Source organism: Copadichromis virginalis, linkage group LG8 (assembly GCF_057382275.1).
Source record: "Copadichromis virginalis isolate Kocher_CV1m ecotype Utaka linkage group LG8, C_Virginalis_male_GT1.1, whole genome shotgun sequence".
Taxonomy (NCBI): domain Eukaryota; kingdom Metazoa; phylum Chordata; class Actinopteri; order Cichliformes; family Cichlidae; genus Copadichromis; species Copadichromis virginalis.
Genome location: NC_140625.1, coordinates 18,166,877 through 18,191,375, shown reverse-complemented (window position 1 = coordinate 18,191,375; position 24,499 = coordinate 18,166,877). Strand labels below are relative to the sequence as shown.

General features: G+C 40.3%; 1 protein-coding gene across 1 annotated transcript in view; it reads left to right on the top strand.

Moving 5' to 3' along the window:
- nrg3b (neuregulin 3b) overlaps positions 1-24,499 on the top strand; it is a 214,458-nt gene that overhangs the window by 184,736 nt on the left and 5,223 nt on the right. The window contains exons 6-7 of the mRNA XM_085466281.1: positions 1,605-1,731; positions 13,886-13,995. Of these exons, the coding sequence (XP_085322407.1) occupies positions 1,605-1,731; positions 13,886-13,995 (237 nt within the window). The remainder of the gene's footprint in view (positions 1-1,604; positions 1,732-13,885; positions 13,996-24,499) is intronic.

Below are 24,499 nucleotides of genomic sequence, written 5' to 3'. Positions count from 1 at the left end.
GCACATATTGGTCAACATGAACAGATAGTCCTGGCTCACAGATAGAATTAATGTACTGAAAATTATCCAAAATCACAAGTCCTGTGATAATAAGTATCTTTCCTTCAAAAAAAATAGCTGTGCGCCAGGCTACCGTGGATAAATAGCTTTTCAAACTCCGTGGTTGTTTTTCCTCTCAAGAAAAAATGCGAAATTTTGTTTGTATCAGTACTTCTCAGAAAAGATTAGTAAAGTTTTCAGAAAGGTTGCTTTTAGGTGGTATAACTTCATTATTATTATTTATTAGAGTGGGTTCCTGCAGCACGTTTTAATCCCTCCAAGCCATTAGGTGGTTGGATTATAGTTTGTTAACCCTGTAAACCAATGCAATGATTTGTTGCTTTCCACATTTTTAAAAAGTTTTTTTTTTTACTTCTCGCCATCATCCTTTATGCAGGAAACACTTAATGAGTCTCAGCTGCAGACAGAATTTTGCATTCTAGAATTTAAAAATGAACATTTAATGGTGAATTAAAATTTAATCCAAAAGTCTTAGGCAGCAATTAAATTTTAATGCAATCAAATTTTAATCCGAAATGAAAGAATGGTATCATCTTTTTTCCTTTTTTTAAAAAATTTTTAAAAAAATGACTTTTTTTTTGTCACGTTTTGCTGTTTCATTTTTTGTGTGTATGTGTGGTAAAGAGAAAAGACAGAGTAGGTAAAAATGTGGCAGAACAACTAAAATTAAGTAGTTTAAGAAAAGTGGAATGTCTGCTCATGTCAGCAAACTTGACTTTACTTCAATTCCTTAGGTTATATCTGTTCCCACTGCTATAACTTAAGGCTTCTTGCTGTATGTATGGATATCACTGCATGTGAATTCTCCCTCTCTCCCCGCAAAGATGAGAGAATCCAAACTTTGGCTTTCATAGTAAATCAATAAAACCTTTGTATTTATCGCTTTTACTTTAACTTTCCTTGATTAAATTCATGTAGTTTTAAATTTTATTTTCATGCATTTTTTGTTCATTTTAAAGCTATTTTTGTGGCGCACATTTACCACCTTAAGTTTCACCTCGGAAAAGTAATCACAGTTGAACGCTGAATGTCACTTTCAGCTATGGTTTGTTCCAGAAATGTTAAATTTCACCGTTTTAAAAACCTCAAACTGTCACAGGATGTTTTATCGCTGCATAACAAAAAATGCATATATTAGTTCATCGTCACAATTCGCACATATGTGTGTGTCTGTCTTCAGTGAGTAGATGTGAAATTCATTGACAAGGCCTATCTTGTCTACTATGTGTGATCTGTAAGTGAGTCTCAGAAATAAATGGTAACAAGTCAATAAATGTAACAACGTTGCCATTAGATGCGTGTGAAGAATATGACCTAAAAAGAAACCGTTATTAAACTGTGTAACAACGAAAAAGAAGAATGAATCTTCAGCAGAGCAAATGCAGCTATTGTAGGGAGGTTTTTTCTGCCTCATAGAAATCCCTTTGTTTTCCTAATTGCATGCTGTATTGTCATCAGTCTATCCATTGTTCTGGATTATTTCTTTAGTTTTGTTGTAGACTTACATTTGTTCTCCCTTTTTCACCGGCACATTTCCTCCACAGGAGACACAGGGAGAAACTCCAGGCTCATTTCTCCGACAGCCGCAGCCTCAGAGACTGTACCGTCAATGCCTCCGGCCTCATGTCCAAATCTACCCCCAGACTTCAATACAGCCTTCAGCTCCAAAAGGTGCGTCTTTATCAATGATGTATTTATTCATTTCCAGTCACACCCTAATCATCATTGTCACCATCTTCTTCTTTATATATACAGTACTTCATATACACATTATAGTCTTTTGAGTTCCTGACAGGATGATTTATGATCTAAAATACGTCTTAATAATCTCTCTACTGGCTCGAGTCTTTTGTTCACACTCGTATCTGACATAGGCTGAGAGGCAGTGGGGAATTATAGCTTAAAATAAATGCATCACACATTACAGAGGAAAAATCTGCCTGCCATGTTCACTGTGACAGATTCCTGTGACAAACTGCAGAGTAGAAATTATAATCTGTTTTGGTGTCAAGGATCCTGAATTCTAAAGAAATCCAGCAGAACTTTATTGATAGCTAAATGTGATTGTGCTTGTGCATATTCATTTTAGTAATATCACAAATAACATTTTAAAGTGATTGGTTTGAAGCCGGCTGCTAAACTTTAAATTTTGAGTTAGTTAGACATTCCTCGAAAACCAATGCTTTCCAGAAACAACCACATACAGCAATAATAACAAATACAATCTACGACTGCATGCATAATACTCTCAATAGCCTAACAGGGCTTACACTGATTGATTGATTGCTTTCCTATTATCCCTCTCCACATGCACTTACATCGTGACGTCAGACACATACTGTATACTGATGTTGAAGGAGTAGAAGTGCTCCACTTTAAAGTGGAGCAAATCAAATCAAGGAAAGGTAGAAAATGTCAGAAGTGACGAAGCTCAAAATATTTAACTTAGTAAGCAGTAACTATGAACATTGTTTTACGGTGTACAAGGATACAGTACTGTGCATAATTCTACCACCAATATTCTGTCCAGGTCTTGTGTAATTTGGCATAATACACCTTTTTTTCCTGGTTTCTCTTCCTTAAGAATGGCTTCTCGACAGCCATGCATCAAGATCATTTCAGTGAACAGTAAATGGAACAAGTAAAGGGCCAGATGCCTCTCTCAGGTCCTATATAAGGTCGTTGGAGTTTTTCCTTAAGTACATGACCTTTAGATGCTGTTTATCTGCTGTAGATCATTTTTAGGCCTGCCACTTCTTCTTTTGTCAGCCTCTTGTCCAGTTTCCTTGTTTTTTAAAAGGACACACTGCACACCATGCCCAGATATGCCAGGTATTTGGCTAACAGACCTTTGGGAATCACATTATTTGTGCAAAACTCCTATTTTGTGCCTGCCAAACTGTTATCTTTGGCATTTTTGTCGATTCAACCAAAGAAAGCGGGTGTTCTTTTTGACAGGCTCCTAGTAAAAAGTGCATAGAGATAAAATTTAAAAATTTATATTTGCTAAGTCGGCTGTTATGAGTGGACACAACACAGGTTCATTCCTTAAGTTAGGTGCATTTTTTTATGCTTGAATGATTTATATGTCAGTGTTAATTGGCTTTACAAATAAACAAACGGACAAAGAAAGATTCCTCTGGGAATGATCAGGCACGAGAACTGAAGTGGAAACAAGTTAAAAAGCAGCTAATGATGAAAGGAAAACCTCGGAAAGCATGCAGAACAATTGCAATTTCAACCAAGCATCACTCCGTTGAAGCAAAATATAAAGAAATGATAGGTGGCTCGAGACTTTTTCACAGCACTGTACATTAGACATAAGTCATGTAAGTTCAGGCCAGTTGTTTTCCCTGGCTAAATAAGGTAACTGTTGTATATGGTGATGATGGTTACATATGGGATTGGTGCTTTTTGATGTATACATGTATATATCTTATCAGTTATGCAGAATCTCAATTTTGGTGGTTAGCATGAATGTATTCACTTAAATGTCTAGTCCTGAGTCCCATCGGCTATGGACTAAAAATTGAGGGGAAAAAAAAGTTGTGGAGGGGAATAGAGAATTTAACAATAGACACATTTGTTGGCTTTCACCATATTTGCTGGTAAACTAGTATGTTTGATGTGTTGCTGGACTTAAATCAAACTAAAATTAAAATTAAGTAAAATATTATGAAACGTCTGGTTACTTTCACTTTCACTGGCTGCTGTTTTTTTTATATATCAGAGCAGGATTCTTTTAATTTGCAAAACACAGGTTATAGCTGCTCTGCCAGACATTTCTTCCTTCACAATTATTCCATTCTGGTGGTTAAAAAAATAAGTGAGTGATAACAATTTTAGTTATTGCAGTTCTACACTTTTGGGCACTTTTATTGGCAATTTTTATTTATTTGCCAATAAAAAGTTTGTGAAACTTGTGAATTGTGGTTGTGATTGTTCTTCACTATGTAATATAAACATAAAAAAAAGATCTAAATAAAACTGAAGCAGCAAAGGGCACAAAAACAACAACTTTGTGCCACTGCCAAATGGCAGAAACACGGTGCTATTATAATCAAAATGCCAAGTTAAAGTACTGCATTATCATAACTATTAACAACAACAACAAAATACGCAAAAAGATTTACCTCAATTATCAGAATCAGAATCAGAATCAGAATACTTTATTGATCCCTGGGGGAAATTATTTTTTGTTACAGTGCTCCATTTTAAACCAACATTAAGACAAGACAGACAATACGCTAACTAAGAATAGTACAATATATACATATATATACATACATACATACATAAGTCACTTATAAATAAATATTTGGAAAAGAAACATGTGTAGCTGTAGCAGCAAACAGTGTGTTAAGTGGATGCGTTGTACAGGGAGATGGCCACAGGCAGGAATGATTTCCTGTGTCGTTCAGTGGTGCTTTTCGGTAATCTCAGTCTCTCACTGAACGAGCTCCTGTGACTGACCAGCATGTCATGGAGTGGGTGGGAGGTGTTATCCAACATTGTCTTTATCTTGGACAGCATCCGCCTCTCCGACACCACCTTGAGGGAGTCCAGCTCCATCCCCACAACATTGCTGGCCTTACGGATCAGTTTATTAAGTCTGTTGGCATCTGCGACCCTCAGCCTGCTCCCCCAGCATGCAACAGCATAGAGGATCGCACTGGCCACAACAGACTCATAGAAAATCCTCAGCATTTTCTGGCAGATGTTGAAGGACCTCAGTCGCCTCAAAAAATAGAGACGACTCTGGCCCTTCCTGTAAAGTGCTGTGGTGTTTTTAGCCCAGTCCAGTTTATTGTCAATGTGTACTCCAAGGTATTTATAGTCCTCCACAATGTCAACACTGACCCCCTGGATTGAAACAGGGGTCAAGTGTTTCCTGGTCTTCCTGAAGTCCACGATCAGTTCCTTGGTCTTTGCCACGTTGAGCTGCAGATGATTCTGCTCACACCACGTGACAAAGGAGTCGACCACAGCCCGGTACTCTGTCTCATCATCCCTGCTGATGCATCCAACCACCGCAGAGTCATCAGAAAACTTCTGAAGATGGCAGGTCTCTGTGCAGTGGCTGAAGTCTGTGGTGTAGAGGGTGAAGAGGAAGGGGGAGAGGACAGTCCCCTGTGGTGCCCCTGTGTTGCTAATCACCTTATACATAACAGGCTAAATAAATAAGATTTTGGGTGTTTTACATTTACCTAAAAATGACTCTTTTGATAGTAAAAGTCCCCAGCCAATGAAGTTGATCTACATAGTAAACGTTGCTGGAATTCTGACCTCTTTAAATAGAAGAATGTAAAGTTGTGCCCATACTCTGGATCATGAATCCTGAATTCAACATCCAAGCACAGCAGCACAGTCATAATCCACAATGAGCACAAAACTGTACATTACAGCAGGTTCATGTGTTTAAAAAGTTGGATTTTGCAAATTTGAACTACATAACCTTCAACCAACTCAAAAACTGAAGGAGACTAATATTATGTAATCATTTATCAACTAATAAACACATAGCATCAGCTCTAGGAAGAAAACTTCATCCAGGCGGGCAAATAATTCTTGGTTAAGAAAAAAAATGGCAAACCATAGAAGAAAAAATGGCTCAGAATTCATTAGAAGCCACCACAGCCTGCAGCAGCAGCAGACACTGCAGAGGAAACAAGTGACCCAGACATTCTTAGAAAAAGCAGAGAGAAGACATGGATGGCACTGATAAGGCTAATGTCTCCACAGAGGGGTAATTGCACTCTACTGCACACTTGTAAAGGTTTCATCAAAGAGTGCGACCGCTTGGCATAATGCGTTCCTACTTTCTTTATTTAATTAGATGGATTTTTTTGTTTGTTTTTGTTTTTAAAGAAGTTCAGTGTGCAGTCTTTCTTTTATCATTTCAGGAAGTTATATGGAGTAGTAGTCCTTCATGTATCAATGCTAAAACGATAGAGAGATCAATTATAGATTTGACGTTTCTACTTCTGAAACATAAATAGTTTACAGCTTCCACAAATCTCATTTTAATATGTATGGGTACTAAGGTAGCAAGGTTATTAATACTGATTAATACTATAATACTGATTTCTTTATTTTCTGTATGTTTTTCACCCTTAAATGTTTCACATCATCAAAGAAATTTAAATATTAGTCAAAGATAACACAGGTAAACACAAACTGCAGTTTCTAAATGAAGCTGTTTATTAAGGGTAAAAAAAAATCCAAGCCTACGTGTCCCTGTGTGAAAAAAATGATTGGCCCCTAAACCTAATAACTGGTTTGCCACCCTAAGCAGCAACAACTGCAATCAAGCCTTTTCGATAACTGCCAATGAGTCTTTTACAGCGCTTGTGGAGGAATTTTGGCCCACTCATCTTTGCAGAATCGTTGTAATTCAGCCACATTAATGAAGATGTTTTTTGGCAAATCTGAGACAAGCCTTTATGTTCTCTTCAATGGATACCATTTTTGCAGAGTGTCCTGAACTCTGGCCTTAACTGAAACATGTGAACCCTGTTGAAAACACGCAGTTCTTTGAATCTTTGGGCTGAAGGAAGGACAATACTCGGTGTATCAATGCTCAATCAACAATCATTTATTTCCATACAATTCAACAATAAGAGCATTAGAACGTCCGGACGGGAGAGATGCTACCAGAGGGTCAGGCACATGTCTCAAAATGGTGACGGGTTGCTCAGCTTTTTATAGTCTCTAGTGGCCCCCAGCTAGTCGTAAAAGCCAAAACATCACATTTTTTTCTCTGTTACAGCGCCTAAGTTATGACCTCGGCAGTTGTTTCTCTGCTTTCTGTAAGGTGGGGGTGTGGAATGTGGTCTGTCTATCTCCCCTGTCTTTAGACACAGAGTCTCCTGCTTACAACCTTCTTTTCATGATTCAACAATTAAGCATGTCAAGAAAACAGTGTAACACATTCCCAGCAGATCAAGGATACAGAGTGATGCACATTTATCTAATGAACTAATATGTGAATATGTTCTGTTAACTCAAAAGTATAATGAGAACTAAACTACATACAGATCACACACTCTATTTTAAAGGGTATAATATGATCTACAGCAGTATTCTAATTCAACTACTTTGATTACATATATAAGGTAACATATAATAACAGAATAATATCACAACCCTACGGTTCATTAATGTTGTTTTACTTTCTTTTGTGACCTCCTGGATAGGGATGGGTATCGTTTAGGTTTTATCCGATATCGGTGCCAAACCGGCACTTTTGAAACGGTGCCGGTGCTTAAACGGTGCTCGAACCGGTGCTTAAAGAAAGGAGAACACAAAGTTGGTCCAAAAACCTCTCATGGTCAGCTGTTTTTTTGTAAAAAGATAACAATGTTAGCCTTTTCTGCAGCTATAGGGCATATATGGTATCACTCTTGGCTGGAAGCAGTCCTTAATCAATGGAAAAAACACAAACTTTGTCCAAAAACCTCTCATGTTTAACTGTTTTCCACTTTTTCTTTGGTCATTTTAGCATTTTTGGCCAGGGTGAAGGGAGCATCTGCCATCAAACAAGAAGACAGCCGCATGTAACTACGACGGTGTTTGCTAGTTCACCTTACATGCATTAATGTAATAACGTGGTTAGCCTACTCAACGTAAATTACACACGGACAACATTAAGCTACTCACGCAGAGAAGAACGGCTGCTGCTGCCATCATCACCCGTCATCATTTCTGCTACACTGGCAGGGCTACGGGCCAGGACTCTACTCTTCAGGTTCTTTGGGGATGTTGGTAACTCGGTGCATTTCTCGGCTTTTAAAAAACGCTATGGCACCGGTATGGCACCGGATACCGGTAGCCATCCCTACTCCTGGATAAGTCGTCGATGTGCTTTTGTAGGAATTTTGGTAGTCCAGTCTTTCCTGGAAAGCTTCGCCACTGTTCCAAGTTTTCTCCATTTGTGTGTAATGGCTCTCACTGTGATCCACTGGAGCTCGAAGGCTTAGAAATAGCTTTCCACACCGGTAGATGTCTGTGATTTTGTTTCTCGTGTGTTTCTTTAGATTGTGGCATGATGTGTTGCTTTTAGAGATCTATTATGCTGCTTTCCTTTGTCAGACAGGTTCTATGTAAGTGATTCCTTAATTCAGCAGGTCTGCCAGTAATCATCCCTGAATGTATTTACTGAAACTGAACTCAGATTTTCAAAAAAAAAGGTTAATCACAGTTAATTCGAAATAGGACCAGGTAGTTTTGGAAACCTTTTCTCCCTTAATGAATGAAATCATCATTTAAAAACTGCATTTAGTATTTCCTCAGGTTATCTTTGTATAATATTAAAATGAGTCTGGTGATCTGAAACATGCAAGTGTCACAAATATGCAAAAAACTAGGAAATTGGTAAGAAGGCAAACACTTTTTCACACCACTGTATATGGAGGCTTCTTTAATAATTCAACACTGTCTGGTGTCACCCACTGAAACAAACACCCCTTAAGCTAAACCCACCCACGGATCTGCAGTTGTCACCATCTGAAAGCTTTTCGAGGGTGTCATTTGAAAATCATGGCTCTGGGCAGCTGATCGCTAAGACGCTGTACCACCTTTGATGCAAATGTTAAAAAAGCTGTTAAGTAGTTGTGTTTAAGTAATATTAAAAAAATGCTTTCATATAAGCACAATAACCAGCACAACAGCAACCTAAAAAAAGGGGAGACTCAGATGGTGGTATCGGGAATGTGTTAGGGCTCAGCGGGTGAGGCAGTGAAGCCCTGCATCCAACCACGAAATGCATTGAATGCTAGACAAAGGAAGGAAGCCAGGAGGAAGGCAAAGACAACACGGAAACACAAGCTATAATAGAACAGTGTGAGGGAAGCTTAAGGTGGGATGTGAAAGATCACTGGCTATAAGCACCCAGGAGGGGGCATGAGCTGTACAGACCAACGAAAGATTAACAAGTGAAACCTGTTTTTCCACAGATTTGACACAATGACCCCAGACCACAGCTTCTCTCCACCCACTCCCTCAGCTTGTAACCATCTAGGGAGAGGACATGTGGGTGTGGGTGGTGTAGTCCTACAATATCTCTATTTTCTTTAAAGTTACACAGACAAAATGAAAATACTTTCAAAGGAAGAACAGAGCAGAGTGTTCTTAAATAGGCTCAAAACATTTGGTGTATGCAGCATAACCCAGCGTCAAAGCACAATGGGGGTTTTTGTGCATGTGTTCAAGGCAGTAGGATGGAGGATGAGTGCAGCGAGCTAGAAAAAAATGTCTGGCTCTGACAAGGCAGGTGCAAGAGGGGAGGATAAAACTGAAGTCCTTTTTTAGTCATTGTCTTCCATTTGAAGTCTCTAATAAACTAATGCGGCGCTCAGTTGTTATTCACTCTTTGAATTCTGGGATTAAAGAAAAAGGCATTTCCCCTCTAGGTGTGATCACTAAAGACATATGCTGACATGATGAAAGCATATGCAAGGCAAATTAAACCCTCAGCTCTTTTTAAAAATATACACCTGGTCACCTTCACACTCCTTATAGAATAAATTTAACTCTTGTATTCAAAGCATAACGTCACTCCTAAGAGGCACACTCTTGAAACGGCGTGCATTTGATGTAAATGGTGGCGACGCCAGTAAAGCTGTGTAAAAACCTACAAAATCCACATCAAGATGGAAATTATGGAGAGATTAGCTTTAGGAAAATATAATGATTTGGGTTATATTAGACCCTTATGGTGCATTAGCCATATGTTAAGAACATGCATGGACATGGTCAAGGCAACCTGCTGAAGGTCAAACTGAGTGTCTGAATGAGGATGAAAGGCAGTTTCAATTACTTTAAATGTGGCATGGTTGAGTATTTCAAAATCTGGTGCTCTACTGGGATTTTCCAAAACAACCATCTCTAGGGTTTACAGAGAATGGTCTGAAAAAGAGAAAACTTCCAGTGAGCTGCGGTTCTCTGGGTGAAAATTGATGGTGTTGATGCCAGAGGGCAGAGGAGAATGGCCAGACTGCTTTGAGCAGGAAGGCAACAGTAACTGATCACTAGTAAACAATCATTCGTCAGAACTAAAGTATGCAGAATGCACACAACATTGAACCTTGAAGCAGATGGGCTACAGTGGCAGAATACCACATCAGGTGCCACTCCTGTCAAGAAACCGAGCATAACATTTGCATAGGCATACCTAAAGTGGACAGTAGAAGATTGGAAAAGTGTTTCTTGGTCTGATGAGCCTCGATTTTTGCTGTTGGCAGGGTCCGAGTTTTGCGTAAATACCATGAAAGCATCGATCCAACCTGCCTTGGATCAAGAGTTCAGGCTGCTGGTATAATGGTGTGGGAGATACTTTCTTGTCTGTGAAGGTTCTCAGTCATCCAGGTCATCGTAGTCTAAGGAGCTTGGAAAGAAAAGCGTCTGAACTTGAAGACGTTTCACCTCTCATCTGAGAAGCTTCTTCAGTTCTAGGGTCAAATAGTGGAGAGTCCCAGGTTTAAACCCTGTGGGAGTTTCCCCCCAAGAGGGACAAATCGACACCCTAATGATCCTCTACCTAATCACACGAGCCAAGGTGTGAAAACGGGTGTAGGTCACAATCAGTCAAGGTTTTGGGTGAGCTCATTGTGAAACCTGGCCCCACCCTATCATGTGATTTCCTGAGGTCAGATGCCCCGAGATGTGAGTGGGCGTTAAGGCGTCTGGGAAGGGACTGGATTATAGATTTCAGAAAGTTTGTGTCATAAGCCACCGCCTCTGTTCAAAGATGGTCGCTCACAGTGGACATAAATGGCCTCTTTTACTCCTCTTTCAAACCAAGATATTTTCTTGGCATACTTTAGGCCCCTTAGTACAAAGTGCTTTCAATTTGATTCATTACAAACTGTACTGTATTCACTATACTCAAATGGCCTCCACGGCCACCAGAACTCTTCTGCGATGTGGTGGAACAAATCTGAAGCAACTGTGTGATGCTTTCATGTCAATATAGACCAAAATGTCAGAGAAATGTTTTTATGTCCTCATCGAATCCAAGCCATGAAGAATTAAGCTAGCTTTGCCAAAGAAACAAACCGCTACTAGCAAGATGTATCTAATAAAATGTCTTGTGAACGTGTAAGAATAGTGTATTAGCTATATGTTAAGCACATGCATGCAAACTTGTATTGACAGCAACCTTCTCCACCATTTTCCTTGTTATGCCTGAGGCGATGACCATCTTTCCGAAAAGATTTAAGGGTTTATATTTTACATGACTACAGGAGGTTTCCCAAGTAAATAGCCATCATTTTAACCACCCCTTAAGAAATACAGATGATTATTATTTTTTGATGTTTTGATAGGGCACCTGAAGTGGAACATGAAGCATTATATGCACATCTGTAGCTATTTCTGTGCATATGTTTCTTCCATCTGCAATTCAGAGTATACATTTCCACATGAACAGTTACTTCAAATACACACTTGTAAACAGCTGGGACTTGTATATATCAAGTATTTTACAAAGGAAAGGAAATGAAACGAAAAAGAGAAAATGAACTGTAAGTACATACTGAAACACCCCTCTGTGTCCACTGTTATTTGAATCAACACCTCTGTGGTAATAATATGTGTCAAATGAAAGAGATGGCTTATACACCCATGAGACAGGCTGCACAGCAACAGACATGCGCTGACATGAAGGAATAGGGTCATAAAGGCAACGAGGGCATCAGCTTGAAGCTTGAGTGGTTCTAACTAACTAGTCTTCTAAGAAGAGTCCCTCTCAGGAGTGAGCATGCTATATAAATACTTCATCATATCAGAATATTTTAATGAATGCTCCGGTGTGATTCAAGGCTAGGTTCTCTTGAACCATAGTCTGTTTTATTATTATTTCATTATTATTATTAATATTATGAAGTAATGTGTTTTTCGTCTAATTTTGTTTGCCAAAGACTTTCTCGAGATAATTAGAGAATCGTTCATTTTGATTCATTAGTTTTTATCAGATTGACGTTGTTTAATGAACTTCAAACATCTGGGAAAGGTTTGATGGAACAGCTTCAATTAGCACCCATGTAGTATGTCTCAGAAAGTGTGAAAGTGTAAAGTATTGAAGCTGTGCTTCTGCCATCAGATAATCAAGCAGAGTACTTGTTGTTTGCTCTGTACCTGTTGCTTTCCTATGTATTAGTGACAGTTATCTGCTTGCATATTTAGTACTTGCTTTGGTCCTATTTCTATTATCCTCCTCCTATACTCTATTTTACTTGTTAAGCACCTTGGCATACCCTTGGTTTTTAAGTGTGCTTTATAAATAAAGTTTATTATTATTATTATTATACAATTATGAGTACGAAATGGATCAGGGCTATTAGCCGCTTGTTCAGCAGGGGTGTTGTGTCAGCTGAAGGGGAGATATGATAACTTCTACAGGTATCTCAGCGACTATTAAAAGGAAAGGACAGTGCAGCCTGAATGTTAAATCCAAATCTGAGCATGGCAGTGCATAATTTGAATGAACTTGTTAACATTTAAATACGGGGTAGAGTCGCATTTGTTGTCCATTAAAAATCTTCACACCTTGGCCTGAAGTGTTAAGACATGCTCTTTCAGTAAACGTACATGCAGTTTTGAGCTGCTAGCTCAAAGACTGTCCTTGTTGAAGAATGGTCAAATATCCTATTATGCACAGTTCAGGACCTGTGATTTGATCGTAATACAAGGGGGATTATGGCTGCTCTGAATGCATAGGTTTGCTTTACTTCTTAATATGAAGGTGATAGTCAACATATTGATGGGGGAGGGTTTTTTCCTGTCACTCTCTCCTTCTCTTGTATTTTCCTTGTGTGTGAACATTGCGCTGTGTTTATCCAAGGTTCACAAGTGGCATGAAACAAGGCAAAATTGTGATGGGAGGGAACAAGCAAACTGGGTTACGCCAATGGGCTACGCCACTGTCTGCCAGTGGCAGACCTGAATGGCATGGCAGACTGCCAACAGCTATTTATTTTATCTCCTGACATAGATATCTTCCCCCAGGAAGCTTTGCCATGGCAATTGTTTCACAAAGTGAGGTGTTCTCCCCCCGCAGGGTATATGAGAGGGTGGCCAAATGATACTATTTTCTTGCACAACTAGTGAGCAGCGGTAACAGCTTCTTCTGGGAGCCAAACGGTGTATGGGGGAAAAAAGAGGCTTATCATTCATGAGAACCGTGAACCCAGCACTAAGTCACATGCAATTGCTTTAGTGATGTACAATCAGACAGCGAAAGAGAGAGAGAGCTGTAACTGGAATGACAGAATTATCTCATGACTTAGTGTTTCACAGAGGGGGTCTCGGGGCGTTCACGGTCACTGTGCCAGAGCTCTGACTGCAGCCTGTTGTAAGATAATAGTGTTAATTTTGATAAGAATAAAGGGAAAGAATTGAGAGGGCAATTTCTTTAGGAAACCATTAATGTAATCTTGTGTTGGATTAATTCTTGAGTGAATCAGGAGTGCTGTGAGGGCCAGTGTGGAGTTTATTCACAAAGTGTCCCCTCCTAATCTGCCGCTTTAAAATGTAAAATGCAATTAAAGACACTCTGCCTGACTAACCGGGGATACATCAGCGAGAGAACACGCTCGACCTGACTGGGGATTGCTGCTAAACTCATAGAGAATTATCAGCCTTATGTGTTATATCCTAAGCTTCACTTCTGTGTACTTACATAGCTACTTACATTGGACATTTTGTTTTTCATTTTAATCGTTACAGCAGTGGAATCTAGCTACATTTCCGGGTCTTTTGCTGAGTATAACTAATTGAGTATCTGAGTTTCACTAACTGCCTGCGCAACTTTCTTTATTTCTTGCAGAGTTGCACTTCTCACGGATCGTCTGTTAAGGGCGGCAAAGTGGCACCAGGGGCATCAACAGTAGCTCCACCTATTCTCAGCAAAGCACTGTCTAAAGGGAAACGCTTCAGGTACAATTATGACATGCTCTTTTTTTTTTCCTGCCCTGTTTCATATCTGGGGCTGAGTCAGCATGTTTGAGCCATAAGGGACAGTGAGGTGAAAAATTTAATCATCCCATGTAGTGTAATATGTATATCGTCGAGGCCGCTAACAAAAGAAAACAGATCACATACACATAGAGGTTAGATCTTATATCTGCGTGCATTTTATTGTATGATTATTGGTTCAGCGAGCATGACATAAAAAAGAAAAAACAGAGTAGAGGCTGTCAAGCTAGTTGAGGATGGAGACGTCTTTATTTACATGGCATTCAAGTAAATTGTTCAAAGTAATTAAATGTGTCCTCGGGCATCTCCTGAAATGACTAGTTGAACGCAGATAGGAGCGAACATAATAACACTCCTCCAAGGAGAAGTGAATTTAATGTCCAGAGTTAAACACTGACTCAGCCCAATTTTTATGCCATCCTTCAAATGACAGAAGATTCAAGGAAATGAACAGTGTTTTTGCTTTTTGCTACGAGGGATATCGCAAGCAGGGTTGCTTTGTGATCACAGCACTCAGTACCAAATGCTGCAGTTTCCAATCCTCAGAAGAACACAGGGATGTGGATATAGGCCGCGCTACAATGGCCTCATCTGAGCTGTTTACAGAGACGTTTCATTTGCTTTGATGATATGGATGCAGGCACACTTTGACAGTTAATGCTATTCAGTCACACGACATGTAAGCCTGCCATCTTTTCAAAGAAGTTTATTTTCCTTAGAAGCTATTACACGGATTGTTGATCCTCATACTTGTTGCCTGTTACCTGAGATGATTGGTACCAAATCTGAATAACAGTGTTGGAGCTGCACATTATGTTACAATGCAAGATATAGCACTGTGCAAAAGTCTTGAGCCACCCTTTTCTTTGTATTTTTGCGTGGGAAATGGTACATAATTGCAGTGATTAAAACTTGCAAACATGCATGGAAATGAAGCACAAACAGGCAAACGCAAGGCTTTCTAGCTTCTTTCAGGAGTCTTCAAAAATAGTTCTCCAGGCTTGTTGAAGGAAATTCAAAGCTCTTCTTTGGATGTTGGCTGCCTTTTGTTCTGTTCTCTGTCAAGATGTTCCCACTGCTGCAGTATTATTGAGGTCTGGGCTCTGGCCAGATCAGTCTATGACTGATAGTGCTCCATTGTGTGCTCTTTCTTTTCAGGTATACTTGAACTTCACTGGGAATATGTTTTGAATCATTTTCATGCTAAAATATAAAGCCGTTTCCAATCAGATGCTTTCCAGATGGTATTACACGCTGGATTGAAATGTAATTATTTTTCAATCAGTTTTGACAAGATCGGCAACGCCACTGGCTGAAATTTAGCCCCAAACCACCACAGAGCCTCCACCATGTTTTAAAGATGGTTGTAGACACTCAATGTTCTGGATCTCCTCCATTTATACTGGTTAAATAGTTCTAATACTGTTTTATGACTTGTCAAACTGCATTAGCGTTCACATTTTCCATAGATTCAACAAAAGAAAGGGAAGCAAATTATCTATTTTTGCAACTAGCTGCAAATAGTTTTTTGCCAAGTTGTTATGTGTGGACAAAATGCTGATTCACCCCTTGAGTCAGGTGCCTTTTTTATGCTTGAATGAATTTATAGGTCAGTGTTGTGGCTAGACAAAAAAACCACCACTTTCATAAAATTACAAGAAAATCTGGCTCATTAAAAGAGAAATAGAAAGAAATCGGGGTGACTCAATACTTTTAAACACAACTGTTGTGCATAAGTTTTAACATATTTATTTAAACCCTCATTATTTTTGGTTTAGCGTGATGGATTTTCCATATTCTGCATCAAAAGCACAGAATACAGAATGTACAGAGATTAAAAGAGCCTATGTTAGGGTAGAAAACGGTGAATGGCGAGCTTGTCTCTATATACCGAGGAAGGTTTTTTTTTATGTGTGGCTGACTGCGATGCCACCTTTAGTGAAAGCCCCACTGTGGCAGCAGTTATTCTGTTTTAATGGACCAGTGCTGTGTCAAAGAGGAAAGTTTTTTACAAAAAAAGGTTGTCATATGTGGCTGCGGGGATGGTACCATCTCCCTCTGGTGTTTTATTCTCCGCAGTGTCGTGCAGGTGCCTCATGAAGGGCAGCTGACAGTCAATCATCTGTTCAGCTTGCTCTCAAAGTAGGCCGAGGCAGGGGAGAACTAGACTGTGATGGATGATGTTGAGATGCTTTCAGCTATTGACCTGAAAGTGGACCACAACGTGAGCTATCAGGAGAACTGCACCATAAACATGTGTCAATATGGCCTATCAATACTGCTGAAAATGGTTACCTGTGTCTCATTGGTTTATAATTAGGCTGGATTATATGCAAACTGATTCATTTGTAATGCAGATTGCCTCTGTTGAGCTGAGATTTTGTTAAATGTCACAATACGATTCTAAAACAGCTGTAACGTAATCTTTAACCAACTTAGCATTAATACATTAGTGCGTCTGAACCTTCTGTAATTAGCATTAAGCACATTTAAGGCTGACAGGATTTGTTGTTTTGCACAAGCAAACGTTATCCTTTAATACACGTCACCAAAGGCATTAGCAATATCTTGCCTTGCAGTCAATGGAAATGTCTGCAATAGAAGATATTTGTTTAAAACCCATAAATATCATCCAACGTTTGCACTAGTGGAAAATCCAGAAGATCTTATCAACATTTTTGAAACATGGTTTGTTGCAGAGAGCTTCTCTGTGAAAAATAGTTAGGACAGTCTTCTTCAAAAAAGACAGGTGATTGACTGAACCATCTGCGCAATAGCCCCACCATGGACTAAACTCAAACAGCAGATCAACAAGCCACAGGACAACCAAGGAACATCAATGAGGGGAAGAAAACAACAGATTCGGAAGACCTTGAAAGCTTTGAAAGCTAGCAAGATTTCTTAAAGAAAATATGCATATAAAGGACTCCTAAAGATACTTAACAAATACTTTGTTAGGTGATTACATATAAGATCCATTATTAAAGGTAAACCAGACCTTTAGTTGACCTTATACACCCCATAGTTCCTCATAGGACTCCCATTTCACCGACTTCAGTGCGCCTTTGATTGCATGCAGTAGTTGACAAACTTAGTAAGATGGATTCTCTGGTGATTATGAATCTCGTGTGAATCCAGATCTCTTGTAAGGTAAATCAACTTAAGTAGAATTAATCCTTTGAGGACTACCATTGCAGAATGAGAAGGGCAAAAACGGATCGTTGAATGAAACGGATGAACCAGAATTGGTTTGTAAAAATGCTGCAACCTCAGTGGTGTGGAATTGGTTTAGCTTTCGTCCGTCAGATACACACCAAAGCACAATTTTTGGTAGAGCATGCAAGTAGGCCGTCGTTATTACCGTGTTTTTCAGAAAATACGGCACACTTAAAATCCTTTGATTTTCTGAAAAAGCGACAGTGCCCCTTATAATCCGGTGTATGAATTCTGGTTGTGCTTACTGACCTTGAACCGATTTTATGTGATACACGGCGCTCGAAAATCTGTCAAAAAATGTTTTAGTATGACTTTGATAAACTATGAAGCCGCACCGCTTGATGGATTGTCGGAGCATTACAGGTATCGTAGGCAGGAGCCTCGCGGAGTGATACGTACTGTGCTTCAACGTATTGTGTTTGTATAACCTCTTTTTAAGTTTTGTGGATATTATACATGGTTATGCTGAGGATATGTCGGCCAATTTTCACTGGAAATGGTTAAACTGTCAGCAAGGAATTTGCATTAAAAAACAGCTGCTTGTTTAAGTGAAAATACAGTGGGGCAAAAAAGTATTTAGTCAGCCACCGATTGTGCAAGTTCCCCCACCTAAAATGATGACAGAGGTCAGTAATTTGCACCAGAGGTACACTTCAACTGTGAGAGACAGAATGTGAAAAAAAAATCCATGAATCCACATGGTAGGATTTGTAAAGAATTTATTCGTAAATCAGGGTGGAAAATAAGTATTTGGTCAATAACAAAAATACAACTCAATACTTTGTAACATAACCTTTGTTGGCAATAACAGAGGTCAAACGTTTACTATAGGTCTTTACCAGGTTTGCACACACAGTAGCTGGTATTTTGGCCCATTCCTCCATGCAGATCTTCTCGAGAGCAGTGATGTTTTGGGGCTGTCGCCGAGCAACACGGACTTTCAACTCCCGCCACAGATTTTCTATGGGGTTGAGGTCTGGAGACTGGCTAGGCCACTCCAGGACTTTCAAATGCTTCTTACGGAGCCACTCCTTTGTTGCCCGTGCGGTGTGTTTTGGATCATTGTCATGTTGGAAGACCCAGCCTCGTTTCATCTTCAAAGTTCTCACTGATGGAAGGAGGTTTTGGCTCAAAATCTCACGATACACGGCCCCATTCATTCTGTCCTTAACACGGATCAGTCGTCCTGTCCCCTTGGCAGAAAAACAGCCCCATAGCATGATGTTTCCACCCCCATGCTTCACAGTAGGTATGGTGTTCTTGGGATGCAACTCAGTATTCTTCTTCCTCCAAACACGACGAGTTGAGTTTATACCAAAAAGTTCTACTTTGGTTTCATCTGACCACATGACATTCTCCCAATCCTCTGCTGTATCATCCATGTGCTCTCTGGCAAACTTCAGACGGGCCTGGACATGCACTGGCTTCAGCAGCGGAACACGTCTGGCACTGCGGGATTTGATTCCCTGCCGTTGTAGTGTGTTACTGATGGTGACCTTTGTTACTTTGGTCCCAGCTCTCTGCAGGTCATTCACCAGGTCCCCCCGTGTGGTTCTGGGATCTTTGCTCACCGTTCTCATGATCATTTTGACCCCACGGGATGAGATCTTGCGTGGAGCCCCAGATCGAGGGAGATTATCAGTGGTCTTGTATGTCTTCCATTTTCTGATGATTGCTCCCACAGTTGATTTTTTCACACCAAGCTGCTTGCCTATTGTAGATTCACTCTTCCCAGTCTGGTGCAGGTCTACAATACTTTTCCTGGTGTCCTTCGAAAGCTCTTTGGTCTTGGCCATGGCGGAGTTTGGAGTCTGACTGTTTGAGGCTGTGGACAGGTGTCTTTTATACAGATGATGAGTTCAAACAGGTGCCATTCATACAGGTAACGAGTGGGGGACAGAAAAGCTTCTTACAGAAGACGTTACAGGTCTGTGAGAGCCAGAGATTTTCCATGTTTGAGGTGACCAAATACTTATTTTCCACCCTGATTTACGAATAAATTCTTTACAAATCCTACCATGTGGATTCATGGATTTTTTTTTCACATTCTGTCTCTCACAGTTGAAGTGTACCTCTGGTGCAAATTACTGACCTCTGTCATCATTTTAGTTGGGGGAACTTGCACAATCGGTGGCTGACTAAATACTTTTTTGCCCCACTGTACATTGATAGGTTTTTTGGTTTTGTTTTTTTGCACTAATAAAGTTGCAGAGTTGTAAATTATTTTGTCTCGTGTTAATTATATCATCAGTTATATCGTTATCGCAAATTTTCAATTTATATATCGTGATAAATATTTTTGCCCATATTGCCCTGTCATACTCAGCCTATTCGTGGGTATGCTGCCTTTGATGGCAGCTGGGAATTTCTGACTCCAGAACTGAGATTTTTCAGCCCTGATTTCCATGATTTAAGTCATTCAGCCAAGAATAATTGGCATTACAATGCTGGTTAAATATGAACTTAAAACCTTGTGCCATGTGTTATCTAGCACATCAGCGCCAAAAGCAATTAAATCTTTATTTTGTTCACCTGATATAATATTTGACAAAGGATGTATTGAGCTTGTTTTTCCTGCTCTTCTGCTCCTGCAGTTAAATGAACTACACGCCTGTTGATTGCAGAAAAAAAGCTCAAGGCAACCATCGTTCATCAAATGTTTAGAGGGCAAAAATCATTTCGATTCGTAACTTCGCACTTGCGTGTCCTATTGAATGCGGTAATATGTACGAGTTGCTTTGATGAAAACAGTGGACTCCTGCTGACACAAGTCAATTGCTGTTTTCACTTAAATTCAGTTGATTACAATGATTCCTTTGTCATGATGGTATTATGAGAAAATTGTAGTAAGAAGCCTAATCAATGTGCTGAAAGCCGCCACGTGTGGCTTGTACATGTTGAGTAGGGGACATAATCAGTATCCATAGTGAATATCAGAAGTGCTATGTGGGTGTTTCCTGCTGGTTTAGTAGAAAATGGTGTTTACTCTGAAAATGTGGCATACTTTTTCCATTTTTTTAACTCACCTCAGGTTCTTTGTCACATGCCATCCCCCTCTGTTTTCCTGCCGTTTCTCTCTCTCTGCGATATGTCCGGTAAAGGCATTAACAGAGGGAGGAAGTGGTTTAAATAAGTACTGGATTACCCTACCAACCAGGCTTACCCATTTAACATCAGGGGGTTGCACAGTCTTGTTGAATTGTGGAGATAAGCAGCTGCCTTTCCGTTTTAAAAGGTTCAACTTTTATCATTCAGTAATTACAACAGCCCCAAAAAAATCATGTTTTCATGTTTTTTCCAGTTAATCCTAATTTAAAAAAAATCAGCACGCTAATAGCCAACAAAACGGACAATATTTAGCTGTATTCATATCAACTTTTTACAACATCAGTCGATATAAAAGCCAGCAAACACTAGAGCCAACATTGTGTATGCTTTTTGTTCCACAGCCACGGACATCAGCAAATTACTGTAGCAGAGCGTTTTTTTGTTGTTGTTTTTTTCAGTGTTCCAGTGGTTTATCAATTATTAAGCAGTCATCCACTGGACTGCATGAAAGAAAAGGAATCAGGGAGTTCAGTTTAATGACTGGCAAGAAAATCCTAAAGTTTGAACATCTTGATTACTATTTCAATAACAAGAAGAATCAAACAATGCAGCACTTCATACACAAGCTATTTTTGTGCTGCGCCAAATTATTCAAGAGCCAAAATCAAGCTGTGAGAGCATGTGGTGCTGATTTTTGTTTAATGGTTCAATACAAAAAAAAGTTATTTACACGACAATAATAATATGTTTCAGCTCTTTTCAGTGGTTCAGATTAACTAGCACAATCAACTGACATATTGATCACAGAGGATTTGCTGGTAAGCAACGATCAGGGTAGCCACGGTGTCTTAAAGAAATTCATAATAACATCAAAATAATTGAGTGTATTTTGTGATTACATATTCATTGGGAGCTGTTTGTCTTTGCATGATGTGCTCACACATCAGATTGCATTATGGCTCGGTGTACCTTGGATTTAATACCATTGCCACCATCGTCCCTGTACCCAAATCCTCCACCATCTCCTCATTGAACGACTGGCGACCTGTAGCCCTGACCCCCATCGTAAGCAAATGCTTCGAGAAGCTGGTCAGGGACTTCATCTGCTCTGCACTACCCGACTCACTGGACCCTCTACAGTTTGCATACCGCCACAACAGGTCCACTGATGATGCCATAGCCCTGACACTACACACTGCCCTGTCACACCTGGAGAAGAGAGACACGTATGTGAGGATGCTGTTTGGAGATTACAGCTCAGCATTCAATACCATCGTTCCCTCGAAGCTGGACAGGAAACTGCAGGATCTAGGACTGAGCAGCTCCCTCTGCAGCTGGATCCTTAGCTTCCTGTCTGACAGATGCCAGGTGGTCAGACTGGGCAGCATCACCTCATCCCCCATCACACTGAACACTGGTGCTCCACAGGGGTGTGTACTGAGCCCTCTCCTGTACTCACTCTACACCTACGACTGCACAGCCACTAACAGCTCCAACATCATTGTGAAGTTTGCGGACGACACTACAGTGGTGGGTCTTATCACCAACGGTGATGAGACGGCTTACAGGGAGGAGGTCAGCACCCTGACCCACTGGTGTCAAGACAACCATCTCACCCTCAACGTCGCAAAGACAAAGGAGTTGATAGTGGACTTCCGGAGGTGCAGAGAAGTACACACCCCCATCACCATCAACGGCGCTGCTGTGGAGAGAGTGAGCAGCTTCCGGTTCCTTGGCGTACACCTGGCTGAGGATCTTACGTGGTCAGTACACACAAACAAAACAGTGAAGAAGGCGCAGCAGCGCCTCTTCTTTCTCAGGAGACTGAAAAGATTCGGCATGAGCCCCCGCATCCTCAGGACCTTCTATCGCTGTGCCATTGAGAGCATCCTCACTGGATGCATCACCACCTGGTATGGCAACAGCACCGCCTACAACTGCAAAGCTCTCCAGCGAGTAGTGCGGTGCTCTGAACGGATAATTGGAGGTGAGCTTCCCTCCCTCCAAGACATCTACAGGAAGCGGTGCCTGAGGAAAGCGGGGAGGATCATCAAGGACTCCAGTCACCCCAGCCATAAACTGTTCAGACTGCTTCCATCAGGAAGGAGGTTCTGCAGCATCCGATCCCGAACCAGCAGACTGAGAGACAGCTTCTTCCACCAGGCCATCAGACTGCTGAACACTTCATAGACACCTCAGCTTCACTACTGGAACTTCAACATTATGCACTCCACACTGTATATAAATGCCACTTGTTTTGCACATATTCAACTCTGTATATTTTATATATTTTATTATTATTATTATTATTTTATTTTATTTTTTTACTATTTAATTTGTAAAAATGTGTATACACACACACACACACACACACACACACACACGTAGGAAAATATTTAGTATACACATCCAGAAATGCATACACTATTATATATTGTACATATATTTATTAGTTTCAGGTTGGCCATTCTTGTATTTTGCTCGTTTGTGTTGTTGTGTTTGCACATCTCTGTTGCTTGTGGGGCTCGCACACAAGAATTTCACTCGCATGTGCTGTGCCAGTGTGCCTGCACATGTGATGTGACAATAAAAAGTGATTTGATTTGATTTGATTCATTACTGCAGACATCCAGGGATCTGCTTTGAGGCAGACCACCTACTGCCCACAGACCAATTTAAAAACTGTGTGCCTAAACAGGAAGCTCAGTCTCTAAAGGCAGCTGCTTCTATCATTAACAGCAGTAGAATATCAGTATGTAAGCTAGAGGTCATTTTCAAGGTGCAGGATAACCCCTAACAATACATGGCATTTATTTGAAGTTCACAGAAAGAAAACACTAAAGCAGTGTTTTCTATATGTTCTGGACGATAAAGGTCTGTATGGAAACTTCGTTAGCATGTTAGCACTTGCTTAACCATGCTAGTGCATGGCTCTTTGGATCAAAATGACACTTTAAAATGTAACATTAAAACTGTAAATTATCCTGTAATTTGCGTTGAATGGCTAAATCAAAAATTATGGAAATAATCAAATTCTACAAGTAGGAGTGACATTGTCTTCTTGGTGATTCCCAGCTTCCAGCATCCATCACTGACAATAAAATGTGTAAACACAGATGTTAATTCAAAAATGATTGTTTAAAATGTTGAATGTTCGGTCCATGAATCCATCCATCCATTTTCTTCCGGGTGAAGCTCGCAGGGGCCACAGGATAAGCAGAGAAGCCCAGACTGGCCTCTCCCCAGCCACCTCCTCCAGCGTATCCGGGGGAACACCAAGGCGGTCCCAGGCCAGCCGAGTGATATAATCTCTCCAGCATGTCCTGGGTCTGCCCAGAGGTGGGATATGCCCAGAACACCTCACTCAAGATGCGCCCAGGAGGCATCCTTGTCAGATGCCTGAACCACCTCAACTGTCTCTTTTCGATGTGGAGGAGCAGCGGCTCTACTCTGAGCCCCTCCCGGATGGCCTAACTCCTCACCCTGTCTCTAAGGGTGAGGCCAGCCACCCTTTGGAGAAAGCTCATTCCCGCCGCATGTATCCGCGATCTAGTTCTTTCAGTCACTAACCAAAGCTCATAACGATAGGTGAGGTTACTCAAAGAAGGCTTCCCTATTGCTGTGTTGAAGAATAAAGGTGGTCGTACCAAATACCAACTTAAAATATTGACATTAAAAACCAGGAGAGACTCAAGACTTTTGCACTGTTTCCTCTCAAGCAGCAAAGGGTTTTTCATTTAAGCATGTATGTAAAAAACTTTTTATATTAATCTTTTAATTCTAAAGCAGCCCTCAAAGTACATGAGAAAGTATGTGTTTAATAGTGTAACACACCTCTCCTAGAATGCACCGCAGTAAGTACACAGCCTCTTCTCCGGCACCTGGTTCGAGGCAAAATCTCTGTGAGATTTGTTCAATAAAACCCAGGGAGAAACTAGTCCTGCATCTTTACATTCACAGGCAACAAAAACAGAGCATCATCACACTGCTAACCTCCACATTTTCCTTGGGATTAGACCTTTTCACAGCACATATTGCAGGGAAAGCACGGGTGTATTTTTGTAATATGAAAAAACAGCTGCATTCTTCGTAGGTGAGCCAATTCCAAGAATGAATGAACGAATGCTTGGCATGAAAACCATCTTTCTATGCTACATGTGCACTTTGTGAATGTGAATTAATCTAAGCCCCCTTTTCAACA